Source organism: Microtus oregoni, unplaced genomic scaffold (genome assembly GCF_018167655.1).
Source record: "Microtus oregoni isolate MIOR12 unplaced genomic scaffold, Mior012 000000F_ref0000247, whole genome shotgun sequence".
In the NCBI taxonomy this organism is placed as follows: Eukaryota; Metazoa; Chordata; class Mammalia; order Rodentia; family Cricetidae; genus Microtus; species Microtus oregoni.
Window position 1 is genome coordinate 11,728,053 of NW_024543059.1, and position 15,215 is coordinate 11,743,267.

The 15,215-nt window shown below is 49.1% G+C and overlaps 1 protein-coding gene across 1 annotated transcript in view; it reads left to right on the top strand.

The window, feature by feature from the left end:
• LOC121452242 (cell migration inducing hyaluronidase 1) overlaps nt 1-15,215 on the top strand; it is a 142,343-nt gene that overhangs the window by 122,284 nt on the left and 4,844 nt on the right. The window contains exons 22-27 of the mRNA XM_041658199.1: nt 820-1,035; nt 3,768-3,979; nt 5,428-5,613; nt 8,933-9,137; nt 9,309-9,395; nt 10,706-10,863. Of these exons, the coding sequence (XP_041514133.1) occupies nt 820-1,035; nt 3,768-3,979; nt 5,428-5,613; nt 8,933-9,137; nt 9,309-9,395; nt 10,706-10,863 (1,064 nt within the window). The remainder of the gene's footprint in view (nt 1-819; nt 1,036-3,767; nt 3,980-5,427; nt 5,614-8,932; nt 9,138-9,308; nt 9,396-10,705; nt 10,864-15,215) is intronic.

A 15,215-nucleotide genomic window follows, 5' to 3' on the forward strand; every position in this document is an offset into this window, starting at 1 on the left:
CTACTTAAATTGGCACAGATCATCTCCCAACTCCAGCAGTGTCCAAGGGAAGTCTTCTGAAGACATTGTTTAACTTCATTCTGAAAGTAGAATGTAAACAGGGGCCTCCTGCCTGTAGATGGAGAAGGTGGAGGAGCTGAGGGTCAGGGGAGCAGATCAAGGCTGTCTGTGGGGCCTGCTACTTCTAACTATTCCCATCTCCCCTGTTTGCCCACCCCCTCCTCAGTTCTTCCTCCTTCTTCCTACTACTGTGTTTGCCTTTCTGCCCAGTCACTGGTAAGATAGGGAGCTTAAGTTACTTCATTTCTTCACACAGACCCCTGAGGGCCTGCAGGAGGTCAGTCACAGAGATAATCCCATGGCTTGCACTGTGAGGTCGTCTTCAAATCCAAAGCACCCACTCACAAGCTCATACACAATTCTCAGACACGGGTACCCCCTATGCACTATGTGTACACGCTTTCTTGCACAAGCACACATCCCTCACTCCTCCCCAGCTCATTCGCCAGAACGCTCACACTTACTGACTCCTGAGCCCCTCCTTCATCAGGCCAGCCTCCAAGGCCACCTACAGCAGCCAAACCATAGTGAGTGGAGCCAAAATTGTGCGCTAATTTTCGGAGTTGAGGCACAGTGACACTCTGTTTATCAGAGTTCCATGAGATGGTCATCTGTGCGGTTTCCTCCAGTGCCCAAGGGCAGCCTCTGTCTGGCTGCTTTGTAATGTCAGAGGAAATTGGAAACTTTACCGTGGCCTGATGACGGCTGCAGTTTCCTTTCACCTTCGGGCCCAGCCTTATTTTCCTGGGCTCTGTTCAGATTACTTCCAGAGTGTTCTTCGGAGAGCCTGGGCCCTGGTTCAACCAGCTGGACATGGACGGGGACAAGACATCTGTGTTCCACGATGTGGATGGCTCCGTGTCCGAGTACCCTGGCTCCTACCTCACTAAGGATGACAACTGGCTGGTTCGGCACCCAGACTGCATCAACGTCCCAGACTGGAGAGGGGCCATCTGCAGTGGGCGCTATGCACAGGTGAGGATGCCACCCTAAGCCACTTGCTTGTCCACTCACTCCTGTGACAAGGACTCTCATTGCCTGGCGTGTGTCCAACTCTATGTTGGGTCAAGAGCGAGGCAGAATTTTCCTTCCTTGCCTTTCCTGCCCCTCTCTCCCGTTCCATGGGATTTTCACGGTCTAAACACTGCCCTGGGGTGTTTCATGTTAGGATGCAGCACCTACTAACTGCTGGCCTCCAGCTCATACCCTGGGAGCCTTGGCGTCCTTGTGTGTGAACTTGAGCTGAAAGCTGAACTCGCTTGAACCATTGGCTTAGGAATGATTTCAGATGATGCAAATAAAATCCCTCCTCCCATGCCTTTTTAGACATAGAAATATAATACAAACCATAACTTTCCGGGTAGTCATGTTGAAAGATAAAAAGAAATGAGACATTAATTCAATAATATTTTTACACATACTCAAAATGCTATCCTTTCAATGTGTGGTTAATATAAAAATTATGGAGCAATTTTTTTTTCTGTTCATGGACTTCAAGCTTACGCATTTATTTTATATTTCTAGCCTACTTCTTTTTTAAGTATTTATTTTACTTTTGTGGTAAGTGCTTTGCCTTCACACAGGCACCATATGCATGCAGGTGCCCATAGAGATCAGAAGAAGGTGCCAGATCCCCTGGAACTGGAGTTAGGGATGGTTGGGAACCTCTAAGTGGGTGCTGGGAACTGAAACCCGGTCCCCTAGAGGAGCAGCAAGTGCTCTTAACTGCTGAGCCGTTGCTCTAGCCTACGAGCCCATTTCTTATTCTCAGCAAAGCTGCAGAGACCTAGCAAAACAACCAAGCTGTGTTTAATGAGAGGAAAACCTTTTTCAGTGCTCTTGTTTTGAAATGGATTGATTGATTGACGTCGTGACTCAGATCTGCATTTTGAGGTTTAAAGTAATTAAAATAGCATTTGAAAACTGGTTCCTGGGCCACACTGTTCTCATGTCCAGGACTCAATGGGCACACATGACCCATGACTAACATGTGAAACAGTTATATAATGTTTGGAGTGTAAGAACCGGAAATAATTGCCATTACCCTGTGACCATCACTGCCATTTCTTGGATGAACGACTGATGAATGAATGAATGAATGAATGAGGAGAAAGAGGCCAGAGAAAATTGTCAGATTAGGAAGAAAGTACCTGGACCAGGTGGTCCAGAGGAGAAAGAAATATGTGATAACCGCGTCTTCCTGACCACCCTACAAGGCAGGCATTCCTATCACCACAGTGGACATCAGAAAGCTTACAGGATATTTAATTATGTCTTTTGATGCATTGGACAGCCCTGTAAGATGGACAAAGTTGAAGTTTCTTTTTTCATCTTACCTAGCATATATATGTATATATATGTGTGTGTGTGTGTAATATATATTATATGCACATAATATACATGCATATACACATGACACTAGCACATTTTATATATACACACACATACACACTAGAAGGGAAGAGAGCACGTTCTTACCAAAGCACATCATTGCACTTTGGTGTAATGGTCTCTCTTGGTCTTGACTGCAGAGATATCACTTTATGGATATGGGATGAGCCAGAGAGCTGAACAATGTCTTGTGTATGTGTGTGTGATGTATGCATGTTATAGTATGTGTTTGTGTGCTTTTCCCTGAGTGTACACATGTCTTCTACCCATGCCCACCTTCTGTTTTGACATAAGCTCCCTTGAGCCTCTGAAGTCACTGTTTTGACTAGGCTAGATGCCCAGCAAGCTCCCAGGAGTCACTGTTTCTGCCTACCCCCAGTGCTGGGGTAACAGATGCATGCTGCTGTGCCAGCTTTTACATAGGAACTGGGGACCCATACGAAGGTTCTTAGGCTTTTATAGCAGACTTTTTACCTGTTGAGCCCCCTAGAAGAGTGTCTCAAATAGACCTCAGCTCTTTGCCCCTTGGAGATGTAGTGGCTGGCAGTCTTGTTTTCCAGTTTTTTCTTGGAATGAGGAAGCATGCTCTCATCTGGTGGGTACTGATACATACACTACCTGGCCCACGAGCCAGGAGGCAGAGCGTGAAGTAGGGAAACACACCCAGACAAACTCTCCTAGACAGTGAAGGGCCAGCTGTATCTAGAGAAGCATTTGAGTATGCCCCCTCCCACTGGTCATGGTGCTCCCAGGCCCTGACATCTCAACTGCTAGGGAGGTGGAGGCAGGAGGATTACAAGTTTATTAGTAGACCAACCTGGGCAGGCAATTTAGTGAGTCCTTCCTTGACTCAAAGAGTAGAAAGAGGCCTAGGGATATAGCCAGCGGTGGAGTACTTCCTGACACCCATAGTGTTTAATGCATATATGGAGAGAAGAAAGAGAAAGGAAGAAGGGAAAGGTCAGGTAAGAAGGATGAAATGAAGGAATTAGGAAAGGAGGAGGAAGAAGGATGGGAGGGCCCCCCTTCCCCTTTCTTGTCTTTCCACATGTGCATCCATTTTCCACGGTTCACATGTAGCTGGCAGCCAACTCCTGGCAGTTCCGCTGGTCACCTTTTGGAAACCCCAGAAAGTGGCTGCTGAGCGTAGTGCAGCTCAGACTTACCCACTAACAGGGATAGATGTCCCCTTATTTGGTCTCCCTTCCATTCGGGCTCCATAAAGAGACGGTGGCTCTGAAAGGGCCCTCTGTGATCAGGTGTTAGCCAGGCCCTCTGAGACAGTTCTTCTAACAGCCTTTCTGTATGCTTCAAAGATGTACATCCAGGCCTACAAGAGCAGCAACCTGCGCATGAAGATCATCAAGAACGACTTCCCTAGCCACCCCCTCTACCTGGAGGGGGCCCTCACCAGGAGCACCCACTACCAGCAGTACCAGCCGGTCGTCACCCTGCAGAAGGGCTACACCATCCACTGGGACCAGACAGCCCCGGCTGAGCTTGCCATCTGGCTCATCAACTTCAACAAGTGAGTCCGAGCAGCCAGGATCACGTGACCCAGGACAGTGGGGCTGCCTGAGCTCAGGCAGAGACAGTGAGAATTCCTCGTGGTTAGTGGGGACCTCAGGCTGGTCCCTCTCAGCCCTGCAGGAGGTATCCAAAGAGGTTCTTGTCACCCACCATGTCTTTGAGAACCCAGAGACGTGGGCTCAGGATGCATACGGGGTCCGCCTCAGGCAAAACAGCTAACCTCTTAAAGGCTTGGTGTGATTATTGCCTCCCAGGTGCACAAAGCATATGTAGTGAGCTAGTGAGTATACGGTAACTGCCACCCAGCTCCAGGCATTACCGAGTGCTCAGGAAATGGGGAAAAGCTACAGAATGTTGCTGCTGTTATTTATGGGGAAGGACACAAAGCTCCGAGCAGATATCTTAATTACTTTTCTGTGGCTGTGGTAAGGCGTCCTAATAGAAGCAATTTAAGGAAGGAAGGACTTATTTCAGCTCCGGGGTTGATGTTAAAGTGTGTCACGGTGAGGGCATCATGTTGGCCGGAGCTTGAGGCAGCTGGTCACATTGCAGACCGAGAGCAGAGGGAGATGAACACTTCTTTTTTTTTTTCTAATCTATTTATTTATTATGTATACAGTATTCTCAGTATTCTGTCTGCATGTATGCCTGCAGGCCAGAAGAGGGCACCAGATCTCATTACAGATGGTTGTGAGCCACCATGTGGTTGCTGGGAACTGGAAGGTCAGGCAGTGTTCTTAACCACTGAGCCATCTCTCCAGCCCTGAGAAGCACACTTCTTAATTCAGTCTAGGACCCCGGTGGATGGAATGGTGTCATCCACGTTTAGGGAGGATCTCCCCACCTCAATCAACCTAGTCAAGAAAAATCCCTCACAGGCTTGGTGAGAAGCTAGCCTAATCTAGATAATCCTTCCCAGTATGCCCTGGGGGATTACAGCTTTTCCCAGACTGCTCAAAGACCTACCAAATCCATCCGTGTAAACCACGGTAAAGAGGAAGTAGTCAGGGTGAGGGCGTCAGATCAACTGTGTAGGTTCACATTCAAACATTTCCTGCATCCATCATGTACTCATCGCTGTGCTCCTAAGACAGACATTTATCCATTGCAGAAAGGAGGAGGAAGCTGGCCCTTCAATCATGCTGTCAGGAAGGGGCTGAGCCTAGCCCTCAGTGGCTTATGTGCTTTAATCATAGCACAGTCGAAAGAACCCCATCGTCCCATCTAAAACCCACAGAGAGCACCCCTAGATCAGCCCTTGAATGCTCATAGGTGGACCCTTGGCCACTGGTGGTCGCTGTCCATCCTTCTCTCCTTGGACACTTTGCCGCTTAGTAATTATTCTTTCAAACCTCCCCACTTAGAGTTCTTTGAGCATTCTTATTATGGTGTGCTCACCCTGGCCTGGACACCCTTGCCCTGAACTAACTCTGCCTCCTTTTCTAGGGGCGACTGGATCCGAGTGGGGCTCTGCTACCCAAGGGGCACCACCTTTTCCATCCTTTCAGATGTTCACAATCGCCTGCTGAAGCAAACGTCCAAGACCGGGACCTTCGTGAGGACCCTGCAGATGGACAAGGTGGAGCAGAGCTATCCCGGCAGGAGCCACTACTACTGGGATGAGGATTCTGGGTAAGGAGGCTCCTCTGGTCTACAGAAGTGGGGCTCAGTTCCCTGTGTACCCTGGGTCTTCCCAGACTCCAGGAACCTAGAGTGTAGTTGATACCGATGAGTACAGAATGCTTTCCTAGGTGCTTTGATCCTCACGCCAACCGTGTTCTCAACCATAGAACACAGTCAAACACTGGGAGAGACATTAGCTTTCTATTAAATCTGCATGTGGATTGTAGGAAAAAATTCGGAAAATAAAGTACAGAGAGTAAGGGAAAAAACAAATAAACGAATGTGGTATGCTATCCCCCAAACCCAAAGGGAACAAACAATCTTCTAATTTGAAGGTGGGAAAAGAAGATACTGGAGACACAAGAGTCTGTGTCAGGGGCCACAGCCCAAACCTTCCCCAGCTGGATCTGAGACTATGACTATCTATTCCCCAAGCCCCCAACTCCTGCTTACCCTCACTGGGTCCTGGTCAACAGAGATCCAAGGGAGGCACAGTGTCTGCACTAAGACACTGAGGAGCTCTTTGGTCCTTTCCCCCGAAAATAAACCCAGGGCTGGGGAGATAGTTAAGCCGATCAAGTGCTTGCTGCGCAAACATGAAGACCAGAGTTCAGCCGCCTAGAACCTACATAATAAAGACAGGCACAGCACCATGGCATTTAAAATCCCAGAACTGGAGAGGTAGAGACAGGCAGATTCCTTGGGCTCACCAGCCAGCCTAGAGTTTAGTCTGCAAAGTCCAGGTAAAAATGCAAGTCCCTTTAGTATGGACAGCTCCTGAGGATGACACCAAGAGATGACCTCTGGTCCCCACACTCACACATAAGTACTTGTGCCTGTACACACACACACACACACACACACACACACACACACACTCCAGGCTAACAACTGAAGTAGTCCAGTATGCTTCACAGTGATGAAGCTGGTCACAGAGAAAGGCGAAAGGTCATTTCACGGTCATTTTGCTTTCCTTATGAGGAGAAAAAACAGAGTAGCTTGTCTCTCTTTTTAAGCGAAGAAAACAACTTGCTGTAGTTAGGGGTGAAATGGAAATAGTCAGGCTCAGAGGAAGGAGTTCCAAGGTGGGAAGTGGTCCCTCGCTTGGTTTTAGCTGTGCCCTGTCCTGCTGGGTTTCCCAGTTTCCACCAAGGGAGGTGTCACCAAACACTGAGTATGGCATAGAAGTATGGCCGTTGGTGGCAGGGCTCCAGGAGCATGGGGCTCACTGAGGCCAGGGCCCTAGTTCCTTCACCACCCCACGGCCCTGACATTCAGCTCACTGGCATACTCACGGGTTACAGATCAAGGCCAGACCTGTGATCTGTACAGAAGAGTGTGGGATAGACGATCTCTCAAGTTCCCCTTGCTCTGATCTGGTAACAAAGAAGTCTCAACACTGCTAGGTTCAGTATAGGAGCTAAGGGGCCATGCTGATGTCTGCCCCTTGGGCCTTGGCATGGGTTCTGATGGGGAAGGGAGCCCCAGATGGATGTGGTCATAGGCAACACTAGCAGGAGGTGTTCTCTCTGTGGAGCATCCAGTGGGCACTGGCTCTGCCCTTGGCCTTGAGCTGGAGACTCCCCTCTGTTTGACACTTTCCATTTTAGTCTGGGATCTCTTGATGCCAGGAACAAAAGGTATCTTGTTTGTGTATATGTTTGATTTTTGTGTTTGAGACAGGGTCTCACTAGATAGCCCTGGCTGGCCCAGAACTTACTGTGTAGACCAGGCTGGCCTCAAACTAAAAGACATCCACCAGCCTTTGCCTTTGAAGTGCTGAGATTAAAGATTCAATCCTTTAATGCCATATCCAGCAGAACAAAGGTCCTTGTTTTGTAGTGGCTTGAAACAGCTCAGATGCAAGACAAGGCTCATTCTCTCATGGTCTCATATACATGAATATGTGTGCATATGCCAAGCCTCTTGGATCAGGGTCCTCTCTCAAGCTGCCTTCTTTTCTCGATTTCCGGGGAGGACAGTGGTACAAAATAGTCACAGCAGCCACCCCCCTCATGTCCTTACTACTCAGTTACCAACCAGTGAACGACAAGACTCAACACCTTCTTCATTGTAGCTCACAAGAGAATGCATCCTCTTGTCTCCCTGTAGCCAATAAACAACCTAATGAGTGTAGGCAGAGACTGCTCGTTAGTTTCCTGGCCCGAACACAGCAACTATGTTAATTACAGCACTATTGGGACAATAGCTTAGGCACAATTCTAGCTAACTCTTACATCTTAAATTAATCCATTTCTATTCATCGTGTATCGGCGCAAGGCTGTGGCTTACTGGTAAGGATCCAGCTTCTGGCATCTTTCTCCTTCAGCAGCTACAAATTATCTCCTGAGTCCACCTGTATCCCTGTCAGATTTCCAGCCTGGATTTACTCTACTAAGCCATTGGCCGAAACAGCTTCTTTAATAACCAATGGTAATAAAAACATATTCCTAGCATACAGAGGGGACTCCCACATCATAATGAGAATCCAGTGTGAGCACCTACTCTGGTCAGAAGTGGGGTGGAGTAGGCTGTGTCTCGTGGCCCTGAAACCAAGTGGGCTCATTAAAAGTTGGCTCCCCAAAAGGAAAGCGTAGAGACAGTCAGTCCTTATTATCATTAGCTATTACAGACAAGTCTTGAGAGCATTTTTCTGAGGTGAAAGAAACAATAACAGATGCCAAGTTAGTTCTGCGGTGGCCTCATCGTCTGCCTCCTTGGAACATGGGTCAGCTTCCTTCCCCATAGTTATTATTAGAAGTTATGGCTTGAAGGAGAGTAGAGTTGGGATCCACACTGGGATGGGAATCCTCCCAGCTCTGTCAGTCCCCAATGGGGCAGTTACTTCTCTGGGACAATCCCCATCTGACAAGTCAGTGTGATAATGGCACACAGTGGGCAAAGTTGATGATTAAATTAGACGATACATCAATTTACAGTTGCATGACACAGTCCTCAGAAAATATCTGCCAGCACTCTTAGCCCCATCTTGAATATATTCCTAAAATACATTTATTTTCTTCCTCCAACTGTGTATGATTCTGTGACAGGCACAGTTCATGATTTAAAGCCCTCAAGATGCAACCTCGGTGGTAAAGAGATTTTTTTGATCTGTTTGTTCATTTGTTTGCCTGAGACAAGGTCTTGCTAGGTAGTCTACCTGGCCTTGAACTCAATAAATAGACCAGGCTGGCCTTAAACTTGAGATGACCCTCCCACCTCTGCTTCTCAAGTGCTGGGATGACAGGTGGGTGCCACCCTGTCTGATTTGGGTGGGAAGAAGGTTCTAAGTGTCCCGTAGGAACACCCAGGCTCCTTCTGTGCTTAGGTTGCTCTTCCTGAAGCTAAAAGCCCAGAACGAAAGAGAGAAGTTTGCCTTCTGCTCCATGAAGGGCTGTGAGCGAATTAAGATCAAAGCCCTCATCCCGAGGAATGCGGGTATCAGCGACTGCACAGCCACCGCTTACCCCAGGTTCACCGAGAGGGCCGTGGTGGATGTGCCGATGCCCAAGAAGCTCGTTGGAGCTCAGCTAGTAAGTGCCCATGCATGCCTCTGGGGGGAAGGGGGGCTCAGACCTAGCTGAGCTCCTCTCTGGACACCTACTCAGCCCCATGACTCAGTTCTGGGTCAAGGCTCAGGGCACATGAGGAGAAAGACCACCCAGACCTCACAGCCTCACTACTGTTCCATGTTTGTTTCTCAGAAGACAAAGGACCACTTCCTGGAAGTCAAGATGGAAAGTTCCAGGCAGCACTACTTCCACCTTCGGAATGACTTCGCGTATATCGAAGTAAGCAGAGGTTCTGTGGGGACCAGGCTGCTCACTGAGATGGAGTGGGTGGATTATCTCCTTCTGTCTTACTGTGAACACAGAACCCACTGACTTATGGGAGGGAAGATGGGTCTTGGCTTGTGTTTCCAGAGAGCTCTGGTCCATTGTAGCGAGGAAGGTACAACGGCACAGCTCAGTGCACAGGGACCTGCTGTCATGGTTGATTTTCCATTGCTGTGATAAAACACCACGACCTAGGTAACTTATAAACGAAAGGGTTTAGTGTGGGGCTTGTGGTTTCAGAGGGCTAGCGTCTATGGTGATGGAGAGAACATGGTGGTAAGAACATCTGAGAGCTTCCGTCTTGACCCAAAGAAAAGGCAAAGAAGAGGGAGACACCGGGAAGAGGGGGAGTCTTTTGAAACCTCTAAGCCTGTCCCTAGGGACACACCTCCTCTAATAAGGTCACATTTCCTAATCCTTTGCAATCCGTCCCACCAAATGGGGACCAAGCAGTCATGTCACAGGAGCTTTGCTCATTCAAACCCCAGCACCTGCTCAGGTAGCAGAAGCTGTTGACTTCCTGGGAGGACCGGGGAACCGAGAGAGGCAGAAACTAGGGGGTCAGGAATAACTTTTAAAGACCAACTCATAGTCACCGACTTCCTCCAGCTGATTCACCCTCCTAAAGGCTCCACACACTCCTGAAACATCCTCACCAGGTGGGGAGCAAAGGTTCAGAGCATGAGCCGGTGGGGGCATGTCAGGTTAACCCTTAACAGGTGGTGGTGTGATGAATTGCCACAAGCTGCATGGGTTAAAAGAGAAGAAGGTTGTTCTCTTTGAGTTTGGGAAGCCTGAGAGCTTGCTCTAACTTCCAGTGACTCTAAGGACCTTTGGATAAGAGTCACTTAGCTGACATCCTTGGTTCCATCTTCATGAGGTCTTTCCTCCTTTGTTCCTATCCCATATCTGTCACCGTTCTTCTTAAGGGACCCCCATCATTGGATTTAGTGCCTGCCCCAAACATTTGGGATGTTCCTGTCCTGAGATCCATAATATTGTCACCTCTGTATGTCACTATGCATCTTCAGAAACATTATTTCTAGATAAAAATCAAATCCACAGGTTCCTAGTGGGCATGTCTTTCTTTTTTGGGGGGATCACTATTCAAACCTACAGACAGCACAGGAAAATGACGTGAAGGGGTCTCATAAACTGAGCAGCTGTGTAACCAAACTCTGTCTCTAGTATCTATGTAGAACGGAGACCCTTGGGGCCTCAGCTGCCCCAGGATCCCTCACGTCTGTGTTGCTTTGGCCCTGCAGGTGGATGGCAGGAAGTACCATTGCTCAGAAGATGGGATCCAGGTAGTGGTGGTTGACGGGAACCGAGGTCATGTGGTGAGCCACGGAAACTTCAGAAGTGCCATCCTGCAGGGTATACCCTGGCAGCTCTTCAACTATGTGGCAGCTATCCCTGACAAGTGAGTCTACGTCTCAGCTTTTGGCCTGTCCAAGAACACAACAGATTCCTGGCTAGGGTCCTGTCTGTCCTGTCCAACCCCTCATGATACTTGCCAGTTGGGATGATCTGTGCCTACAGATTGTGCCTACCGTGTGGGGAGGCCTTCATGCCCGTCGCTGCTCCCGCTAGAGGCAGGGCTGCTGTGGATGTAGGTCAGGCGAAGGCATGGAGGACCTGCTGCCTCAAACCTTGGAAGGCTGCCTGACCCTCTGCCCCCGTCACAACACTCTCTCCCAGTGATCTCATCCCCGCCCACGCCTCCAATAGGATCCAAATGCTGGTGGCTTCTGAAGCTCTCCAGCTTGGATCTCTTTCCTAAAACCTGGAACGTTCCTATCCAATGGGTGCTTAGAGGATGCCCCCTAGATGTCTCTTGTGGAACTAAATTCTCATCCCCTTGCCTCTCCCTTTCATCCTTTAATCCTCCAGATCAACCACTCCTTCTGTTGTGGTTTTTCTAAATCATCATTCTCCCAGACATTTAGACCAGAATCTGAACTTAATCCTGGGTATCTTTCTTCCACCCCACATCCTAACCCAGTCCATTGCCCTCCCACCTGGTCTTTCTCCGGTGTCCCCTCTGTCCCTGTTGTTCAACCAACACCATGACCGAGGGTCCAAACCAACTCTTTTCTTCCCATCTCCCATACTGGACGTTAGTTTGAGCTTCTTAAATGTGAGGATCCTTGGTAGCCTCTCCTCACCTCTTTTTGAGTCTAGCACAGCTGGGTCCCCCTCCCTGAGGTCTTTTCCCATCCATCCACCATCTTCCACAGGAATATTGCTTGAGCCAGAACCAGGAGCCTTGGCAGATGCCCCGTCAAGGAATCACACTTCTTGATAGCGGCTCCATAATGGACTTAATTTACGCTTGCTGAGTCCCTGAACTGTCACGTGTGTGTAGAAAACCCTCTGCAGGCGCAAGCTGGTGGGGGAAAGGCTCTGTGCAATTCGTGTGGCCCCTGTAATACCTACGTGCTTTGTAGTCAAAGAGTGGAGGGAGACAAGCACCCGTCCGGATATACTCTCGGGGCCCTGGGGGAACTGGGCTCCATGTGCGATTCTGGAGAACAGGTTTTGCTTGGTCACATTTGGTATCTGTTCTTCCCACAGCCAGTGTTCCTTTCACATCATATTTACATGTATGTATGTGGAAGCCCACAGGTGTAGGTATATATGGGTGTGCACACATGTGTATGAAAGCCAGAAGACAGCCTTGGGTGCCATTCTTTAGGCACTTGGAGATTTTTTGGTTTTGGTTTTTTGGTTTTTGATTAAAAAAAAAAAACAAAAAAACAAATCTCCTATTGGCCCAGAACTCTCCAAGTAGGTGAGGCTGGCTGGCTAGCAAACCTCAGGAGTCTGACGCTTGTCTCCAATTTCTAAACAGGTGCCACCACACCTGGCTTTATTTGACATGGGTTCTGGGGGGCAAATGCAGATCCTCCTAAGACAAGCACATTTCCTTTAGGCCGAGCCAGTTCCCCAGCCCCACACTTCAATTTTCTTCATGCACAGATTCATACAGAGGGATGCAGCTTTCCAAATGGAGGAAGCACATTTATTATCTAGATCAGTAGGGCTCGGGCCTTTTTTGGCCACAGGACTTTTTTTTTGAAATGAACCAGAGCACAGAAGCTGGGAGTGAGAAACAGCCCCCAGAGCGGCTCTGTTCGGAGTCGGGGGTGGGGCTCCTCAAAGTCTTTGCACATCCCTAGGAGAAATGTAAATAGTCTCAGTCAGTCTTTGGCTGACGGGAGAAACGTAGAAACGTAGTCTTTGGCTGACAGTGGATACGCAGACAGGAAAGGGTACCTCCGACCCCTCCCTGGCCTCCTGGGAAGCAGCAATTGGGTGGGGCTGGAGAGGTGTTTCTGTTCTGACTCAGACCCAGGCTAGGCCTGTTCCACTCTTCCCCACCCATCCCCAGGACCACCATTGTCCCCAGGGCCCCAGCAACTCACACCTTAGACACTGAGAACAGCTTCTGGGAACCCCTCCGACCTTCCACCTGTGTGAGACAATGCCAGCAGGCCCAGGGGCTGAGTGGTCAAGAGAATAATGTACCAGACAGAGAGGCCCTGATATAAACCATACCAGAAGGCTGTGTGATGGGCACACCTAGCTCCGTGCCCCTCTTCTGTCAGCTGGCCCAGATACCACCCTGAGTGTATGACCTTCCTTTGAGTTCTCTGCCACAGACCTTCAGTGTTTGAGGCTGAACAATGGGGAAATTTCCTCCTGGTAGCAGAGCCTGGATCCACCCCAAGGATGTGTTTGCAGTGAATTCTCTCTCACTTAATGGGCCTCAGCTTGCCAATCCCTTGGGTCTCCACCTTTGAGCCTTCTTAAAGAGCCCAAGACAGCCTCCCGGCTGCCCTCCCATTTTCCCTTATTGTACACTAGTTCCCCTTCTGCTCCCAGTGGGACAAAGCTGGGGGTAAAAGCGAGTTCCAGAATCCCGTACAGTTTTTCCATGTCTGGACTGTGGTCTGTGGTTTCAGAATTCCATGGAATTGGGAGTTGGAAGCCCTGTGGGGCTTCTGCCCTCTTTCTGTTCTGAGGGCGCTGCTCACTCCCCTGTCTGGCCCAGCAGGAGGCTGCCGCTGAGGAGACTGTTTTCTTAGCCTTGGGACCTAAACACAGCCCAAAGCAGGAAGAGCCTGACCACTCCTCCACCTAGACTTTGGCAAATTGGATTCTCTGCCCCCTGCCCTCCCGAGCGACCCCTCTGGGAAGCCCTCACAGATAGTGTGTAACTGTTTGGCCAATATCCCATTGACAAAATCAGACTGATCTTGCCTGACCAGAGAGGGAGGTGATACACAACGGAGCCCATTCTGGAAATGCAGTGATTACACAGTGTTCTTCCCAGAATGCTCTCGAACTGGGTCACACTCTTCCCGCAGCTGAGAGGAGGCTGGGCTGTCCCAAGCCCAGTGCCATCCACAGAAACCACTCACACAGACCCCGGGCTCCACGCTTGCTGCACAAACATTAGGGCCTGCGCTCAGACCCAGCAGCAGTGTAAAAGGCCACACCTGTGCCTGTGAACTGTGGGAGACAGAGACAGGAGGACCGCTCCGGTTTGCAGGCTGCCAACCCAGCAGAAGTTTCCGTGGGAGGCTCTGTCATAAGGGAGTAAGGTAGAGGAGGGTAGAACAAGGCATCTGACATCCTCCCATGGTCTCTACACATGCACACGACACACAGATCCACACACAAAGAAAGATGGGGAGACAAGAGAGAGAGAGAGAGAGAGAGAGAGAGAGAGAGAGAGAGAGATGGGTTCCACAGGGAACCTGGCACAGGGCATGGTCACTGTTCTTACAAATTCAGCCAAGATTGTGGGAACTAAGCTTGTAGGTCAGAAGGTCTGCTGTGAGTTGGCAGAAGGATCCCTAGGGACTCCCACGTAGAGCCACTGAAGCAGGTCTCCAAGGCTCCGTGCGTCAGGCACCCTTGATGGCTGCTCTTTCCTCTTCCCTGTATCCCCATTCTCATTCCTTTTTTGCTCCCTTCTATCTGCCTTGGCTTTTTCCTTCGCCGTATTTCTGTTGGTTTCTATCCCAAACATGGGTGAGATTATTTGAATGAAGAAGTACATATTAACTGGGCATGATCATGTATGCCTATAATCCCAGCACTGGGGAGGCAGGTGGATCTCAATGAATTTTGAGGCCGGACTGTTCTACATAGTAAATTCCAGGCCAGCCAGGGTCACATAGTGATTCCCTGTATCAAAAATAAATAAAATCAGAAAGAAAGAAAACGGGAAGGGAGAGAGGGAGAAAAAGAAGGAAACAAACGTGTAACTACGTACAAAGACGTGAAATAGCATGAAACTTTGAGAAATTGTCTTAGGGCTTTTATTTTTGCGAAAAAACACCCATGACCATAACAACTCTTATAAAGAAAACCTCCAACAAGGCCAAGCCTCCTCATAATGCCACTCTCTATGAGATTATGGGGGCCAATTACATGCAAGCTACCACATTAATGCATCTCAAGTGGAAATGCAATGTCTTAAATAAAACTATTTTGTGTGTGTGTGTGTGTGTGAGAGAGAGAGAGAGAGAGAGAGAGAGAGAGAGAGAGAGAGACTGTGAGCCCCAGAACAGGATGTGGTATCTTGGTATGGCACCCTAAGAGAACATGCTCCTTACACATACTCTCTGCTTGTGGGCATACAAATAAGAGCAAGGATCCCTCTCTAGGCTTGAGAAGGCCAGGGACACCAGATGTTGGGAGATTCCCTATCACCGAAAGGAAAGAGTACGTTGGATAAGACAGAGGGAGGATCCCCTTTTT